Source organism: Lagopus muta, chromosome 3 (assembly GCF_023343835.1).
Source record: "Lagopus muta isolate bLagMut1 chromosome 3, bLagMut1 primary, whole genome shotgun sequence".
NCBI lineage: Eukaryota > Metazoa > Chordata > Aves > Galliformes > Phasianidae > Lagopus > Lagopus muta.
This window is the reverse complement of record NC_064435.1, coordinates 56078228-56097903: the sequence shown is the minus strand read 5'-3', so window position 1 is coordinate 56097903 and position 19676 is coordinate 56078228. Positions and strand designations below refer to the sequence as shown.

The 19676-nt window shown below is 34.6% G+C and overlaps 1 protein-coding gene across 5 annotated transcripts in view; it reads left to right on the top strand.

Moving 5' to 3' along the window:
- Window positions 1–19676, top strand: part of NETO1 (neuropilin and tolloid like 1) — a 67738-nt gene that overhangs the window by 9820 nt on the left and 38242 nt on the right. For all 5 annotated transcript variants that reach the window (XR_007375838.1, XM_048939727.1, XM_048939725.1 and 2 more), the window contains one exon: window positions 2551–2799. Coding sequence is in view for 4 of the 5 variants with exons in the window: in XM_048939727.1 (XP_048795684.1) it covers window positions 2551–2799 (249 nt within the window). In the remaining variant the exon portion in view is untranslated. The remainder of the gene's footprint in view (window positions 1–2550; window positions 2800–19676) is intronic.

Sequence of the window (19676 nt, the reverse complement as noted above, 5' to 3'; positions counted from 1 at the left end):
AGCTATTTACCTGTATAAAAATTACCACCTCTCAAAGTCCTTTCATATTTCAGGTTGATTTTTTATGTTCAAAAATATGCATCAAAACAAAGAAAAATTCCTCTTTCAAAGGAGATTGTGTCTTTCCCATCAACAATAGCTGTACAACCAGAAATACTAAGGATCATTCAAAACTGTTAGTACTGTAGTATCCCAGATAAATGATGTTTGATTTTTCATTTCTATGCTGTCTGGTAAATTGAAACATTTTTTGCTTAACTTCCATTGTCACTTACGGTCTCAGAGACTGATCAGAATCTAAATCCTAATTGTGTGTTTTGTTGCAAATGTTCTTCTTTAACTGGAACCCAAATGACTTTTTTTGTAAAATCTTAGTACAGCTCTTGTAAAAGATAATTAGATTTAAAAGATGACAAATGTAAACATTAAGTAGCTTTTCTGCCATATTAAATGTCTTTGAAGAAACATAATTGGAAGTTAACTACAGAAGAACTTATGATTTGAAATTTCTAAGGTAGCTTCAATATGAAATTCATTTGAACACAGCAGAAACTTTTCCTGTGACACTGTAGTCACAAAATAAGCTTTGAAGATGTTAGATGTGAATGTGATTTACCTGTGAATGAGGATCATTTCATCCCTCCTTCTCTGATTAGACAGTGGATTGCAATCCAGTATGGAATAAATGCCTTTTCTTTTTTTTTTTTTTTTTTTTTCCTGTCTGTTTACTTGATTTTTGTGTGTGTCTGAGTACTTATGCATACTTTGTTCTTAGTCATTATTTTAGTCACTGTATTTCCATAAGGCTTACTGTGATTATATTTGCATACACTGTTGCAGAAAGCTGTGACACAAGGCATATATTCATAGAGTACCTGCTTGCTTTAGTTTACTTATAGCAAGAAAACCTTTTACTGAACTCAGAGTAAAACTGTGAAAAGATTTTTGTTTGTTTGTTTGTTTCTAAAGTGTAGATAAAGTTGGGAGTTTGAATTGTGTTTTTATCTCTTGTTATCATTTTCAGGAAGGTCTGGATCACTTTGGTAGATTATTGCAACAAAATGTTTAACCTTTTGCTCTAAGGTGAAGCAGGGAAGTGCATATAAAAGTAGAGAAAAGGTAGCATGAATGCTTACTTAGTATTCCTTTCAATCTCTGCTCAGTCTTCTGTAATCACCACAGTCACTGTAATTATGGAAACAGAAAGTGTTGTGTTCCTGAGAAGAGTCAGGAGAAAAGAGCCATCATCCTTTGAGCTAGTGTGCACAGAAATTTGTGACACAGACTAACATAAATTGGGAAGCATTCATTGGGTTTAAGACGTGCAAATCTGCAGGAACATATAAGCTCCTTTCATCTTCCCAGTGACCAGTACAGATCCAAACCATTTGTTGTGAATGGTCCTTGGCTGATGAGGAAAACCACATCATGCCTAAGAAGGCTTTCTTGGAATTCTGACTGTCACGGGCCAAAATCATTCTAGCAGGTGATTTTAATGGTTATGGAGAGAGAACTGTCAGTTGCTAGCTTCTAGGCTCACTCCCTGGCCTTCTTTAATTTAGCAGTGGAGAAGCAGAGCTGATGAATGGTCAGTGCTCCATTCTTAAAGCAGAGCAGCCTCTAAGCATGGGAGACCTGGTGGAAAGATAGAAACTCTTCCCTGGGCACTCCGTAAGCTGATGTGATTTTCTTCAATCCTTTAGCAAGAACTGAGGTTGACTGAAAAAATCCTTGTCTTGGCTTTGTTGGAAAATAAGCAAAAGCAGAGGAGAGTAAACTACAGCAACATTTTGATCCTAAAACTAGTTTACCATGTGAAATTCAGATTTTTAGTACCTATTGCTAAAGTGTTTTTGTTTTTTGTTTTTTGTTTTGTTTTTTTTTGGGTTTTTTTGTTTGTTTGCTTGTTTTGTCTAAAATGACCACTATAAAGTTTCTTCAAGGTTATTCTAAATAACATTTTTTTGCTCTTTAGTAAATTACTTTTGCTTCATCTTTATTCTTAAATGTGCATTAACTTTACTTTTCCGTGTTTTAGTGAGATAATTGATATGAATTGTACTCAGATCTGCATTGACTACCGTATGTATGGGAACAGAATTTGTGCTTAGTGCTATACCACCGTTCCGAACAGACTTTTCTTCATCTTTGTATTAATTTTAAAAGTATTCTGATTCATATTTCCCCTCAAATAGAAGACAAGGCTGTTTTTTTCAGATACATAAGATTCTTAGAAAGCTGTTGTGTTTTACATAATTGTTCCTAAATTGTATTTTGCTTTACGTCATAGATATCTCCTTTAATTTTACTAAAAAATTACACATTTTTCTGTGAATAGATGAGTAAAACAATGTGTTTTGTTGTTGTTGTTGTTTTAAGTAATAATTTTCAAACATAGAAAGGGTTTTTTTTTTGTTTTGTTTTGTCTATGGACAATGTTAAGATTCGTATGTTAAGGTGTATAAAAATTGTTTGATTCTCTTAATTTTGTATCAAGTTTGAAGGATTTTGCTTTAGAAAATAATACAGTAATTTTCTTTCCATCTCCAGCTGCCCCTAGACAATGCATTGAACTACACTTTGATGAAAAATATTCCATAGAGCCTTCTTGGGAATGTAAATTTGACCACATTGAAGTACGAGATGGACCTTTTGGCTTTTCTCCAATCATTGGACGTTTCTGTGGACAGCAAAATCCACCTATGATAAAATCCAGTGGCAGATTTCTGTGGATTAAATTTTTTGCTGATGGTGAGCTGGAATCTATGGGGTTTTCTGCTCGATATAATTTTACACCTGGTAAGTATAAAACATCACAATTATTGATAGAGAACTTTGCTTTTAACTTTGCTTACGATGTACAATGTATAGTGGTATGTTATTTAATATCTTTAATGGGGTCTATCTTTAATATCAAAGAAATTATTAATAGATAGGAGATAATAGAAGATACATTTCACGTAATAAGTAGGGCTTATTCAAGCAAGAACTTTTCAGTACAGTTCTATCCAATATACATATACTCTGGCTCTGCAGTTTTATAAGAATTGTTTTCAACAAAATTCTATTACAGTAAATCATTCAAAATATTTCATGGGAAATGCTGTGCTTTATGCCTGACTGTTACACCATACAGCTTATCCTTCAAAATTATTATTGATAAAGTATTCTAATAAAAAAAAAAAACTAACTACCTCAGGAAATTCCATCTTTGCATTTCCACTTCACCAATTATTTCACCAGTTGAGGAGTGGACTAGTTCTCCCTTTTCAATAAAGTAAATTCATATGTTTTGCCAGAGAAGTGTGAAATACTAAATTGTATTAAGTAAATCTTAATTGTAATTATACAGCTATTCACTTGTCACTTTTAAAACTTAATTCATCAAAGTAAAATAAAATTCATGGTCATGCTTTCCAACTGTTTTTTCTCCCACTTATCAACAAAAGATTGCTGCCTTTAAATTTCATTTTTGGCTGAAGCTACAGTATATTGCACTGAACTGCTGGATTTGACGTGCTTCTGTACCTTCTTATGTATTGAGTGATGAGTCATACCTTAATATAGCTTGCTCTAAAGCACTACAATTATAATGTAATTTTATCAAGTATGTCACCATTGATTCAATTAAATTGTTGTATTAGGTGGAAAAATATTCTTTTATAGACATATATATATATATATCTGCTAAAAATAAAGAGCCTCAGATTCTGCTTGCTTAATTATTCCAGCAGCATTATAGAAAATACCAGGGCTACTTGAATGTTCTTCTATGTGGCTTTATTTCTCTAATGCAAAGAAAATAGTTATAAAATTAATCAGAGTAGTTCAATCTTCTTTAAAGTCAAAGATTCTGGTTTCCAGAGGGAAAGCATACTTAGATAATTCAAAGAGCAACAGAACACAGAATTTCTGTAGGAAATAACCTACAAACAGGTAGATGTATAGGTTGTAAATGCAAGATAATACATGAAATTGCATTATATCCTTACACACTTGTCTCTGAAAAGTGAGTTAAATTAGTATGTTTCAGTTGCCATGGCTCTCTGGACTTTTGCCATTTTCCTCTCCATCTTCCCCAGAAGTTCTTTGCTTCAGATTTCATTTCCTTCTTTTTCAAAGGGATTTGTGATATGGTTGAAAATATGTCCATAGCATGACCTGCAGTTTAGTTTGTCTAAAAAAATTCTCAAATGATTATTTCATGGACAATGTTTCATTCTCATTTATTTTCTTCTGATGTAAGGTGGATTTCTACATGGAGATCAATGCTGTTAAATTTCTGTAATAGCATGAATTATTCCAGACTTCAGATGGAAAAGCTGTCTTTTTTTTTTTTTTTTTTTTTCCTCTTAGCTTTTTATAGGAAGCTTTGTAAATGATAAAGGGTTTCTATGAATATTGGCCAAAATGAGAATATGGTTAGTTTTACAAGTGCAAAGCAGCACTGCTGCCTCGTTAATCCTCAGTAACAGGATCCAGATCACATTCTAGACGAACTGCTTGACCAGTTCTTTGTGATATAAGAATGGATCAGGCCTCATATTTTGAGATGTACTGTCCAAGTATTTGCAGTTCAAGGGTTCGCTGTCAACACATCAATGACAGACAGCTTTCAAGAGGGTGTAAAAGAGAGGCACTGCCTCTAGAAAGTAGCATCTAAATCCATCTTTGACTATTTCTGCAATTAAACTATTTACAAAGGAAAGGTCAGAAGAAAAAAATACAGCTGACTTATTTTTAAAGAACCTCAAGAATATGACTGAAAGTAATTTGACAATTGTTGGTATCTGGAGCAGCTTAATGATAGCTGAGTGATAGTTTGTTACCTCTACCTGTATGGGTGTAAAAAGTACTTGCGGCCCTGTGTAAGAGGCTTCCTTCACTCTTGTGGTAAGCACTACACAGTTGTCTTTTTTGTAGCAGCACTCTTTGATGTTTCCCCATGTGAATTGTCCCCCAGAATTCCCCAAAACTTCCTCAGTTGCCATCTTTGCTCTTGGTGTCTGATGGATGTGTTGGTTTGTTGATGAAAGAAACGTAGTGCTGAGTGTGTGGGTGTTTGTGGTGTTGTGTATGATAAGATTTACAAAATAAGTAAGTAAATTTGGCTAAATTGAAGCTGTAACCATTTGTTATTATTTGACTAGTACATGGAAAAGTAGAGAAAGAGATTATTTACTTTGTCTCCAGGGTGTACGGAAACAGCTCAATAGATGGAAGTTGAAAAAATATCAATAAGGGTATCTAGACAAATGTTCCAATGAAGATCTATTAGTCTGTGTAAAAGGAAAAAGCTCTGAGGCATTTTAAAACTAGTTTAGATTAAGTTCTAATAAAAAATAATTTATATAGAAGAATCCTAAGGAATAGAGTAGTATTTTGCATTTACTAAACCTTTCCTGTTTAATTTCTTTCACTTTTTGGATTTGAAATTATTGGAGCCCTAAACTGTATACATAGGTAGAACTTCTTCTACCAAAGCAAAATGCCAGTCTAACTTCAGCAGTTTCCCAACAGATTGGGGTTTCAGGCATCTTGAAACAAACATCATTGTCTCGTCATATACTCTATTTAAGTGAGACCATACTTTCATTCCTCAGATTACTTTTCAGCATTCTGAAAGATGAACTCTAGGAGGACAAATGACTTTTATGACAAAAATTTCCAGAAGTCTATATAAAAACAATGTAATCATATACCAAATAAGTGATAATAAGTGTCAGGTCCTACATTTTGGACACAACAACCCCAGGCAGCCCTACAGGCTTAGGGAGGAGTGGAGGAACGCTGCCTGATTGAAAGGGACCTTGATGTACTGATGAGCAGTCAGCTGAATATGAGACAGCAGTGTGCCCAGATGGCCAAGAAGGCCAATGGCATCCTGGCTTGTATCAGGAATGGAGTGGTGAGCAGGACTATGGAAGTCATCCTGCCTCTGTACTTGGCATCAGTGAGGCCTCAACTCGAGTACTGTGTTCAGTTTTGGGCACCTCAATACTGAAAGGACATTGAGGTGCTGGAGCAGGTCCAGAGAAGGGCAATAAGGATTGTGAAGCACTTGGAGAATATGCGCCACGAGGGGAGACTGAAGGAATTGGGGCTGTTTAGTCTGAGGAAAAAGAGGCTGAGGGGAGACCTTATTGCTCTTTTCCAATGTCTGAAAGGTGTTTAAATGAGAGTGGGTTGATCTCTTCTCACTGGGGACAGGTGACAGGACGAGGGGAAATGGACACAGGTTGTGCCTGGGGAGGTTTAAGTTGGATATCAGAAAACACTTCTTTACAGAAAGGGTTGTTAAGCACTGGAATAGGTTCACCAGGGAGACGGTTGAGTCACCATCCCTGAGTGTGTTTAAAAACCCTTTGGAGTGCTGCTCAGGGACATGGTTTATCAGAGGGTTGTTAGAGTTAGAGTAATATTGTTAAGTCATGGTTGGAATTGATGATCTTTAAGGTCTTTTCCAAACTGAGTGATTCTATGATTCCATGATGCTATGATTCCATAAAACTACTGACAACTGCAAAAAAGTAGGCTTCTGGTTTTGTGATTTTATAAGCTATAGGGTTAAGTATGATTAGGTTGAATGGTATAATTCTCGAATATTTTTAATGTTAAAACGCTGGGTTAAAGGAAAGAACTTTTTATTTTGTTATATCTAAGTACCAGTAACAACCAGATGCAATTTGGATATAAAATATCAAACATGTTGTATGCTTTTATGTTTTTAAAAGTAAAAAAAAAGTTTAGTCATTCATTTTATGCTAGTTTGATTTTATATTTATTGTTAAGTAGAATTACTATCAAAAAGATTAACTTCAATCATTTCTAAATGATTGAAACTATATGAAGCTATTAAATCTTTCTAAATACATATACAACCTTTTATTTTTACTTTCCAATCTCAGGTATGAAAAAAAATTAATCAAAATATTGTATTGTCATTTTTTATATTCAAAATATTCTACAACATTTTGAAGTTGGTCTTTGGTTCATTCTGAATGCAAAACATATTGGTTAGTGAAGTACACAAAATGTCCCTTGCTCTTATTTCATTATTCTCTGGACCACTGAAACACCTACAGCTTTCAAACACATGACATTTCTGGGTCTTATTCTCTATCTCTTGTCCTCCTTTCCTCCTTTCTCCCAAAAAAGTTATGTCTCAAGAGCATTTTCCCAAATGATGTTAAATTTTTTGTCCAGTGCCCCACATGATGTTATGATGTGGAATACCGAAAACCAAAAATCACAAAACCATGACATCTAATCTTGCTGTTTCCAGCAGTACTTCAAAGGGACTTATTCTTGACAACCACTCTTTAAAATGACTCAATTTTTCAGAGTAGTCAAAGATTCACATAGAGAGTGGACATATTTATTCCATCTCTGCTACTCAGCTAGAATAATCAGATTTTTGTTTATCCTGGTCTCTGATTTTGCAGGACAGTGGCTTAAGATAGCACATCATTACTTTCAGTTCCATCACTTAGTAGAAACCATCTGTGTTTTTATTTAGTCTTGTTAATATAAAGGTCAGACAGTAATGTTTTCTGTTCAGCTGCCTGAAAAAAGAAAACTGAAAAAGCTCTATACTCTTATTCCCCAAAAATGGACTGTAAAACTCTGTCTATTCAGAACAATGATACTTTTACATCCACATTGCACTGGTGCAAGTAGTTCTAGAAAGACAGAATACAACAATAACATCATCTATCTTGAGGAAAACAAAAAGCAAACCCTAAAAGAACAACAAAAAAAAAAGTCTTCTTGATCAGGGTAGGTCTGTATTTTAGGAATGATGAAAAATGTTTGATAGATAAACTAAATTCAACTGTAATTCCAGAGAACAGTCATTTCGACACATAATATCCTTGTCCTTCTTTGTGAGTATTTAGGCACTCCAGACACCCAGGACAGGTGAAGAGCGCTTGTGAAATCTTGCTCACTTTCATGTTATTTTCTTTTCATTTCGTTTAATTTCATTTTGTTTCATTTTCTTTCATTTTACTTTAATTCCCAGTTCTCTTCAGACATTGGTCTAATTGCTTCTAAGTTAAAATCAGCCACAATAATTTTTAACCAGCTTGTAATCCATTTAAGTTTTCTGGGAAATAATTAACTGTCTCAGAATACATGAGACTATATGTGTTTGCCTTTTCCTCTAGGAAATTGTCTAACATTGTGAAAGATGAGTCATTGTAAGTCTTCCTTTAAGCTTTTGAGCCAGAACAATATTTCTGTTTTTTTTTTTTTTTTAATGTGTGAGTTTGTTGCATTTATTTCTAGTCCTCAGAACTTCAAATTGTTATAAAATACTTATTTGAATTATGAATTTTTAATGTGTTCATGCAAGTGTGCAGGAGACAGCACTGCACTGCCTTTTGTAATGCATGTATTAGGACTTATGGTCTTCTGAATGAAAATGAATTGCATATAATATCTAGTATGAAATATTTGCTCGTTAGAATGGACGTCATGATCAGCTACATAAATGTATTTTCAAGGGAATTTGTTTTGTGCTCTTCTATTCTACAGACCCCATTAATTTCCATGAACTGTAAGCTTAGGTCAGAGTATTTCAGTATCATACATATTGGAAGGTAATGAGATAATGAGTTTCTTTCAAACACCTAGAGAAAAAGAATGCCTTGAGTGGAACAAATGACTATATGGAAGTTCTCAAAAGATTCTCAGGTCCCATGTCACCTCTTTTTATCACTTTTCTTCTTCTTTTTTTTTTTTTTTTTTTTTTTTTTTCCTTTTTTTCTAATAATACCTTGCAGAACTTCCTGCTGTAGAAATCTCTGCATGCTGGAAGTATTATACTACTAGCAGAAAGAAGCTGTACACTGAAGTCCCTGCTATGATGAACTTTGCTGTAAAAATAAGGGTAATAGAAATAGATGACATGGCTAATATTGAAAAAGAGAAGAAACCTATTGCAGAGTTTGGTAACAACTGCATTAACTGGAGGCATAAGAGTTGCATTTGCGTTGACTATGTGTACATAGGAGTGAAGGGACTTTCCAAGATGTGTGGTCCTAACACCAGGACTGCAAGCAATATGTTTCTAACTCAGTGTTTTATTTTATTTGGGTATCTTCTGCCTCAGACGCTCCTATGGAAGTCCTATTGAAGCCTAGAGATGATAGTCATATAGAATCATAGAAATTACTCAAGTTGAAAAAGACAAAGATCATCAAGTCTATCCACAACATGACCATATTACCCTAACAACCCACTGCTAATTGGGAGGAGTGGTCCTTGAGAGCAGCTCGGCAGAGAAGGACCTGGGGGTCCTGATGGACGAGAGACTGAATATGAGCCAGCAGTGCACTCTGGCAGCTCGAAAGGCAAATGGGATCCTGGGCTCCATCAGGAGAGGGGTGGCCAGCAGGGACAGGGAGGTGATTGTCCCTCTCTACTCGGCTCTTGTGAGGCCCCACCTGGAGTACTGTGTCCAGGTGTGGAGCCCTCAGTACAAGAAAGACATTGAGATTTTGGAAAGGGTCCAGAGGAGGGCGACTAAGATGATCAGGGGGCTGGAGCACCTCCCCTATGAGGACAGGCTGAGGGAGTTGGGCTTGTTCAGCCTGGAGAAGAGAAGGCTGCGGGGTGACCTCATTGCAGCCTATCAGTACCTGAAGGGAACCTACACCCAGGAGGGGAGTAAACTCTTCAAAAGGGCTGACAACAGCAGGACTAGGGGAAATGGTTTTAAGTTGAAGGAGGGAAGATTTAGGTTAGATGTTAGGGGGAAGTTCTTTACTAGGAGAGTGGTTAGGCCCTGGAACGGGCTGCCCAGGGAGGTTGTGGATGCCCCGTCCTTGGACGTGTTTAAGGCCAGGCTGGACGAGGTCCTGGGCAACCTGATCTGAATGTGTATGTTTGGTGGCCCTGCTAGGCAGGGGGGTTGGAACTACATGATCCTTGGGGTCCCTTCCAACCCGGGTGATTCTGTGATTCTGTGATTCTGTGATAAATCATGTCCCTGAGGACCATATCCAATATACTTTTTAAGATGTCAGTTTTCTTAGTTACAAAAGCTCAATTCTTCTTCCTTAATGCTATGTTCCTTTTGACATCACTACCGTCCCTCTTCCCTCCACAAGTCTCTTCTCTGTGTCTGTTCCACAACTACTGAACACAGAATACTAGAGGAGGTTGAGCAGGACATTTTACAGTATTATACATGTGCAAATAATTGTTCTCTATCTCCACTGGAAAAACTTTTCCATATATGTGTGGTATGTATGTGATCTTACCAATAAAGGTGATTATGGTTTTTCATTGCTAAATATTTTTAACTGAGGAACAGTGTTTCCCTGACAAAGAATTTGTCTTTTCAGAATCACCTAGGAGGAAACTTTAACAAATTTATACGTATGTTCAAAAATAATCCAAGCAAACTTTTTTTTTTTTAATATTAACCCGTATTTTTACAACACCATCTTCTCAAAATAGTTTATATTATTACTTGATAGAGAACAATTAAAATGAAATCTTTGAGGCAGAGGAGAATTTTCTTTAAATATTATCTTTGTTATGCTTTCCCCCTAAAGACACTCTTCTGTCTTTGCATAGTTATGACACTGAGTTGGTAAGCCTTAGGTCTGATTTAGAGAGGTCATCCTCTGCTTTAAAATGTAGAAATAACCAGTGAGCCCTAGACATTTATTTTCCTTTTTAATGTTTGATCTGACTGTAATATTTGTGAAGCACTTGGAAGTGATAGAATAGGGGAGATAATAAAGAATTTGTACTGAACAGAAGCCTGGGTAGTCTTCTTCCACAAGTGCTTTGGAACAACTAGTCTACTATGAGCATTTTCACTATTAGAATATATATTCAGCATATTACCTCCAAAATTTATAAGACATCTTCACAATTCTCCTTCAAATATTTTCACACCTATTTCATCAGGTAAAAAAATGAGAAACTTCTTACCTAATATGTAACAAATAAGTATCCAAAATATTTTAGTTCACTATAGCTCATCTGACTTCCTTATCTGTCAAACTTTTGGTCTATTTTTACTGGGATGCATTTCTAGATGATTGTGTTGTGACCCCACTCTGGAAACACTTCTGTCTGTAACATTTTCTCTTGGTGTCCTTGGCAATGTGAATGTCCAATTCCTCTTTACTTATCCATTCCTTAAGTGGTTGAATTTTCATCTTTATGTATTGTATCTACAAGTTTCTGAGGTGTATGGCCAGTAAATCTTGACAATGATCTCTGTCCTTTTGTATAATCAGCATGACTGTGACTCTACTGTTAGGCAGAAAATCTATTTCCTATTCTAGCCACAGACCTGCGAGTAGTCTGATTCTTTAGCTGTCTGTATTGAAAACTATGCTTTTATGTTAGGTACAAAAACATGTTTATATCACTTGTTTTCATTTGTCAGTTATCATTTGTTGTTAATTTGACATCTGCATAAGTGATTGTTGATTTTTTTTTTTAAATCACATTATTTACTGAAGTATTTCTCAAATCTAGCAGTAATAATTAAGGCTTCTTATTGTTATTCTTCTTATTATTATATTCAGCTTTTCTTAACAGATTTTTGCTTTCTTTGTATAGTTGTTCTGCCTAACTGTCCTTAAAGAAATTGACACAAACCTTTGTTTTAAAGTTCTATACGCACTATAACTGAGAAAAAGTGTTCTTATCCAATAACTAGGAACTCTTATTCTGCATAGTGTAGTCTTTGAAAAAGTCAGTCATGTTTCTGTTTCTAGAATTGAGTATTTTTGCAATATGAATAGTAAATTAGTAAATGCGTCAAATTCAAATTGGCTGCAAATCAAACTAGTAGGGAAAAAAAAGAGCTTGAATTAAGTTTCTAAACACAGAGATTATTCTCAGCTGTCTCTCCCAAACTCTTCATAATTACAAAGCTCTGACAAATTAGAATTACTAACATAAGCTGCTGACAAGCTCTATTTGCTGTATTCATCTTTACCTGCACTAAGGGTTTATGAACAAACCCCATCTCAGTATCTTTAACTTAGACACATAGTAAAAGTAGACATACTGTTCTAAAAATCATCATGAAAAACAGAGAAAGTGAGAAGTTGAACTTTTAAAAGTGAAATCTTAAAAGAATCTAAACTTTTAAATCTGAAATTTTATAGGGAATATGGATATGAAGATAATAGTAGGTTGATGCAAGAGTCATTTGATTATTGTGAGACCTGTTCAGTATTTGTGTATGCTAGGTTAAAAATGTTTTTTCTTCTAATGTTAATTCCCTCTGTGCACTGATACTCCTTTACAATCTCATGTATAGCATATTCTCTAGGTCCAAAGTGTAAGGCTGACAAAAAGTTCTATTACCAAATATAGGACATAGCAGGGCTCAGTGGTAGTTCTCCACTTCTACTCAAAATACGTGGTAGATATCAATTTGGTGACTGTCAATTTAATAATTACCATAAATCTAATATAACCTTAAGAATGCTAAGTTTATTCACTGACTCTCAGTTCTCTCTCTTTTTCTTTTCTGATGCAATAAATTGAATTTTGTTGGTGTTAGAACACCACAATTAGTGATTTGTCTGTCTTCCTCAAAATCATCTGAAATGAAAGTACTTTCTTTATGTAAAAGTGCATCATTTTTTGTTCAAATGTGGTTATTGGTTAGTTCAAATACATTTTTTATCCCAGTTCCATTCGTCAATCAGTTATACTGCTTGTAAAATGAAGTGATAGAAGTTCTGTAATAACTTGCAATGATTACTGGTTCCTCTCCTTGTTCTGTAATAACTTGCAATGATTACTGGTTCCTCTCCTTGTATTTAATGTTTTGAATACAAAACAAGTAGATTTTTGCTACATTTCCTACTGCCAGTTGGGATTTCTGAAATGAAAGTGTCTGAGAATGTTTTTTTGAAAGGAACAATTATTGATAACAGAAGAGGCCTGTGACTTTTGCTTTCAATTTTTTAATTATTTTGTGTGTTTATTTTATTATGTGTTCCTTTCTCTAAAATTGGAAATTAAATTCCAGACAAAATTTTCACCAACAAGAGGTACCAAGCAAAAGTCATGATGATCTTCAGTGTCTTGAGCTGTTTACAAAATCTCATTTTCTCACCCTATCTGGTGCTGGAATTTAGTAGAAGTCAGGATTGAGAAGTTATGTATATTGCATGCCTTCCAAAAATGAAGAAACAAATTTCTTGAGTCTGAGCTAGCTCAGCTACAGATTTTCCATAGAGTGGTGTCTATCTTCCACATTATATGGCGGGAGCTGGCAGCTGTGATTGCATATCATTAATTTACTTATTCCTTAGTCACCTCATTCATTTATCCAGCACTTTGCAGACACTTAAAATATCATTTTGGTTTTTTTCTCTCAATTCATTTAGGAGCTAGTGTAAAGATATTTTGATGCTAAAATGTCTATTGAAAGAAAAAGAGTTTAAGTAAAATTGGATTTAGGAAGATGTGAATTAAAAATGATTATTTTCTTTATGGGTCTGGCAATTAATTATCTTCCAATTACATTTTATGTGTTTGCACTGTGTGCATTTTCTTTCCCCTTTAAGTACAAAGCAAAAGAAATCTTGTTTGCTAGAAATTTCATTCTGTTAAAAGGTTATATTCTCAATTTATTAATAAAAGGTGATACTTAAAACTACTTTGAAATTTTGCATTTATGATTAGTAAATGAAAACAGAATTCCTTAATCCTTCATGTATTCCCAAAAAGTGCATCTTATTTTTCAAAGTTATTTCACTGCAGTACAATGTTGATTTAATTAGTGCAATCTTATTCATAAAAGCATTGTCTACAACTTTATACAACACTGAAAGGATTTCATCTAAACAGAACAAATTCTTCTCCAGTGTAAAGAGGGGACTGTAGTCATATCAGTGATATTATTTGCATAGTCAGAGACATTAGATTAAGTCTAGTTTTCCATTCTGGTGTGGTATTCCTCATCTAACCAAAGAGTGCTTTGCAATTTTAAGGACATACAGTTTAATTGAGATTTTTTAATTAAAAATATACTGATTATTCATAACTATGTCAATAACATTACTGTGAGCTAAATTACATCTGTCCACATGTTCAGTTTCTTACAAAAAATGTACAGTATAATAAATATCATAAATATTCAAATTCACAAAAACCTTTTGAGATCAAGAAATTATGTTCCCTCAGTTTTCTTTTTGCTCTGAAGACTTTACTCAGTTATGTCAAATGCACTTTTTTGAATGGTAACAGCTTAGTTTAGAACTCACTAGGTAAATGAGGGTCTGACATTAACGTTTCCTCAAATAGATTTGTAGAGAATTTAACTTCAGTGAGCAAAAATGTTTTAGTCTGTGCTACACAGTGTAAAATGGACTTGTAGTTACAAAAAATTTTGATATTTGAAGTCTACCAGATAAATGAAAATACTATCTGATAGGAAGGAAAATAATGGCAGATTTCCAGAAATAAGTAAGCAAATGCTATTCAATAACACTCAAAAAATATTACTGCAGAGATGTTATGCTAGATATACATAAAGGTTATTTGAATACTTTGATATCAAAAGACTATTTTGTGTTTAGTGTTAAGAAAGACTGCTCAAATAATGAGAAAGATGATGAGAACAGAATGGCCAAATATATTTTTGAGAATTCAGATTCAAATAAATTAATGCCATGGAACATCCATTATTTAAAATCTGTGGTAGCATGACAAAAGCAGGCAGCATGAAATGTGCTATTCTAGTCACATATCAGCCCCGTAGATGACAGTGAGAAGCCAGAAGTTGTTGTGTAACCGGACTTACAAACATAATTTGCCAGATGTTATCTGATAGTTGAAGCTCAAGAGACAATGTTACCAAATCTGCTGGTTGCGGTATGTGGGTTAATAAAAGATTGTATGATACCACTTCCGGTTTGCTTTTGAATTTTCTTTTCCTTTATTTCGTGTAGTTCATTTCTAAACTTGAAGTCAAAATTAATATTAAATGAGAATGCAACAAATTACTCACATAATTGTTTTGCTCTTCAATGCTGATTTAATTTTATGGATTAAACACTTGGTCATTAACTGCCACCAACTACAAAGTTAATGATGAAATTATTTAAAATAAGTAGTTTTTTTTTTTTTTTTTTTTTTTTTTTTTTAAATACATACTGGTGCAGCAATTTAAAAATCAAGATTCAGGTAACTTTGAATCTCTTTCTCCCATGTGCTTGCTCGATCTCTACAATGATCATTCTTAGCAGTAATATACTTGTTTGTATAAAGTTTTATTCATGTTGATGGGGTTTTTTTTGTTGTTGTTTTTATTGTTTTTTGTTTGTTTGTTTGTCTTTTATCACTACAGCTTTAGATGACTCTTTTAAATCAAGCTAGGAAAAATCCTGCTGTTTGGCAGCCAGAAACCTGGTCTAGTCAAATGAAATGTAATTATTGCCTGCCTGCTGGATAAGCAGCTGACCTATACGTAAAAATCCTGGGTACTATGACTGACCAATTTTCACTCTTTCTAAGACACTGAGCTAGAAAATTGCTGTAGCATTCAATACACAAATTGCTAAATTCAGGTCGGATTGTGGACATAATTATATGTATTGATTAATTACTTGAATAATATTAAGAATGCCAGCAAATCCAGTGGAAGTCAAATTGTTGCTTTGGATTGGTAGTTTTTGAGTAGAGCAGAAAAAGTGCAAATTTGTTAAATTACAGAATCACAGAATTATAGGGGTTGGAAGGGATCTCTGGAGCTCATCTAGTCCAACCTCCTACTAAAGCAGGTTCCCTACAGTAGGATGCACAGCAAATCATTCAAGTGGGGTTTGAATATCTCTAGAGGAGACTCCACAACCTCATTGGGTAGCATATCTCAGGAAAAAGTAGATGTAACTATGGTGCTAGTAGACATCAGTTTAAAGCTATTCAAACTGTGGATTAAAGATCTCCAGCTCTACAATGAGCTATATTTTTCTAATTTCCATGACAAACCAGCTTCAGAATCATTTAATGAATACTGAGCATGTGGCATGAGTGATACATAAAATTACTGTCAATTGGTTAAAATGTTCTAGTTTACAGAAAAAGTTTGAAGACCCTCTGATTTAGAATTTATCATCCTGTTGATTTTTTTCATGTGGGTATGTAACAAAACATGTCTTACTGCTCCTGATTAACAACACTTTTTAAGTGTTTAACTTAAGTGGAAATCACTAGGCTAGGAATAGTATGAGCTATACTATACTAGTATGAACTAGACATATGTATGGATATCGTAGGGATTTCCTCATCAAAATAATAGAAGTCCCAGATGACGTAGTGTCTTGTTTCTAATAGATTGTCTATGCTATATAAATATTAGCAATTAATTGTGGTTTGGATTTTACTTTGTCACTTTTAATTGGAGCAAAACTGTCAAAGAAAAGGAAACGTTACCTTCATGAAGTTGTAACCAACAGGAAGCAAAAGAACCGTAAGGCAAAAAACTAGCTGTAAATCCTTAGGTAAACCATGAATTCACAATCTGCACATATATCCTCCTTCATTCCTTCATGTTTTTTGATTCTTCCTTAAGTGTATGAGGAACCAGAATGACCTTTCCAACATTATTCTTCCCCAGCATCTGCATCATGGCATCTGTCCCCTGCTCAAAAGGCAATACAGAATCTATGTGGGGCTTGAACTTTGTCTAAGTGTTTTTGTCCCAAAATCTCAGAAATTCCATCAGGAAGTAGGGAAGTGTTACTGCTCCCTTCTTATATATTACGTGTATCTTCTTTATATCTTGATTTTATCCTGTATAATGAAATATAAAATTCATAACTATATGTGAAATTTAAGTAGAAACTCACAGGAGTCAGTCTTTTGAGTTCTGGAATATATTGAAACTCTTCCCCATAGAAAAAAACTTCTACTCCCTGCTGTTAACAGATGAAGAAAAAAAGGAGAGTGAAAGTACGACTATCTCCAAAGCAGTTCTACAGTATAGTTTACATCTCAAGCTGATATAAACCCACCTTCATAGGACATATTACATTTAAGAAAACTGCTGTGGTCAGCAGCTCAGTGCACTCAAAGGAACATGATTTCTAACCAAGAAAACTCCAAAAAATAGCAGAAAGAAAAAGAAAAATGGTATGACTGAGAGTTATAGGGCTGGAAGGACAGGACAGATGACTTATGACTTCCCTGCAGATGTTTCATTGACTTGCTGTTGAGCTCAACAATTCCTCATGTTATAGGAGTTTCACAGCTCCTCCTCTTGCTTACTGAAAGTGAATACTTAAGCTGCCACATCTCTTGTGGTAGGCACACATAATAACAATTGGATTTAACAATCTGGTTTAATTTTTCTGGTTTAATTTTCTTTTTTTTTTTTTTTTTTTTCCCCTTCTTTGGAAACAGTGAAAATTCAGGCTACAATGAGAATGGGTGAAGCTCTAAAATTCTCCCTCTGGTGCTGAAAAAAATACATATTTCTACTGGATACTAAATACATTTTTAACACATCCTACAGCTCTACAATATGCTTTATCCATTAACTTTCAAAAGTCTAGCAGCTGCAGAGTAAAATAATGAAAAGCTCTTTTTCTATGATTACTTCACTTCTTTCCACTCTAAGGATCACATATTCAAGAGCATTATGTCTGTTTTATCTTTCTAGTATCTTATACAGACAGATGATTAAGCAATCAGTTGTTTTTGCACATTCAGCTAGATTTATTTTCTTACAAGGTTATTCACTTTAGAAAAATACACCTGGTTCTCTGCTAGGTGCTAAGAGAAAAATATTTGAAAATGGCAAGACATCTGCTCTTAAAGTGGAAGATGAACTGTTCACATATGACAATTAGGATCTGTTTAAAAACCATTTGGATGTGGTGCTCAGGGACATGATTTAGCAGAGGGTTGTTAAGAATTGGGGTGATGTGCCTAGGTTGCAGTTGGACTTGACCTTTAAGATCTTTTCCAACCTGAGCAATTCTATGAGTCTCTGTACCTTACAGCCTACATAACATTGCCAGCTACAGCAAAGGGATGTCAGTTGATGTAAACACTGCTGACATTTCTATTTGTATTGAAAATATGTTTTAACGTGTGATCAGCTAAAGGTTATTCAGACACAGACACAATTTGAACCAGCACAATTAATAATTTCATTTGAATATAATAGCTGAAAACAAAGTAGCACTTCAACAGAATTGAGAGTTCTCTTGAATGTTCTGGTTAATTTTTTAAAAATAAATATTATGTCCAGAATACAAATAAGAGAAAGCCTTTCCACTACAATAAAATCACAACAGTTACTTTACATTGCCAAATTATTCCCATACATTTCTTCCATCCTGGTAAATCCACTCTATGGACTAATATATCATGAACAGCTTCTCTGAAAAGACAATGTGAGTTTTCACAGAATGGTAGCAAAAAAAAACATGTATGAATTGATTCAATCTGAAGAATGCCAGCAACCATTTGTGGCTAAACCCACTGAGTCATTTTCCCCTGTATTTCTATAGCGAACTGAAAGTATTATTTCCTTGGACTGGGCTACCAGTCATCTCTAACAAATCAATAAGACAAATCATGAGCCTTAGTAATATTATACTGAAATTACATAACTAGGCCATACTTAATATTCAACATCATTCAGGAAAGGCTCTATAGCACTTTTATGTTGCACACCTTTCTCATCTTTCTCCCTAGTGAGGTTTAGGTACCATTAATCAACCACAAGAAACCACTAAGATATTATCTTGGGGACACATATGCAATACTGCCCTTGATAGTTGACAGCCAGTCCTGGCAGCCATATCAACTGCACTGTCGCATCAGAGATTGCTTGGCTGCAGTTCTTAGATAGAATGGGCTCCTGAGCTAATTCAGTTTTTTTTTCACACATTTCTGGGCAACTGGCAGACAAAGGTGTATGCAGACTCTGAGATATTTCTCATACAATGATCTTTTCCCCATATTTCTAGACACATTATGCTGCATGAGGGGAATGTGATTCCTAATTGGGGCATCCTGCATCTACTATAAATATTTAACATAAAAACAATTGTCTGCCAAACAATCTCACCCAAATCATCAAGGCTCCCAGAACCAATGTTTCCACAAAGCAGTAAGTAATTGTGGATATTCCTGTTCTCCTTTCTAAGTCTGTATTGCAGTACCAAGAAGTACTTCACACTTTTGAGATTTAGGTACAGATATCAAATAGTCCAAACACTCTTTGAGGATGTATTTCAGGATGGCTTGATTGCCGCTCATACAAAATTTATATTGGAGAAATAACTTACTCTGAAGAGATGATAGAGTAAAACAGAAGCAGGCTGAGATCCCAGAAGTCCGCCACTGCGTACATAGAAATCTAGACACAAACTCTGTATTCGTATATCCTGTTCCAGTGGAGTTCATTCAAGCACTTCTTGTGTACATAGTCTCACCAAGCGTAATAAGTAGCTAAGATTGGATTCTCTTTTTCTGATGACACTGCCTTTACATTTCCAAAATTATGTCAAAGAAACAAATATTAATTTTTGGCATACAAATACCTGTCTCTTGCTAATGCATGCAGTATATCTCATCTCACTGATGTCACCACAGCTATGGAGGTTGAACACTGGTGTAACCAATTACAGCATACAGATAAATTGATTGTGAACGAGCTGAGAACAGTA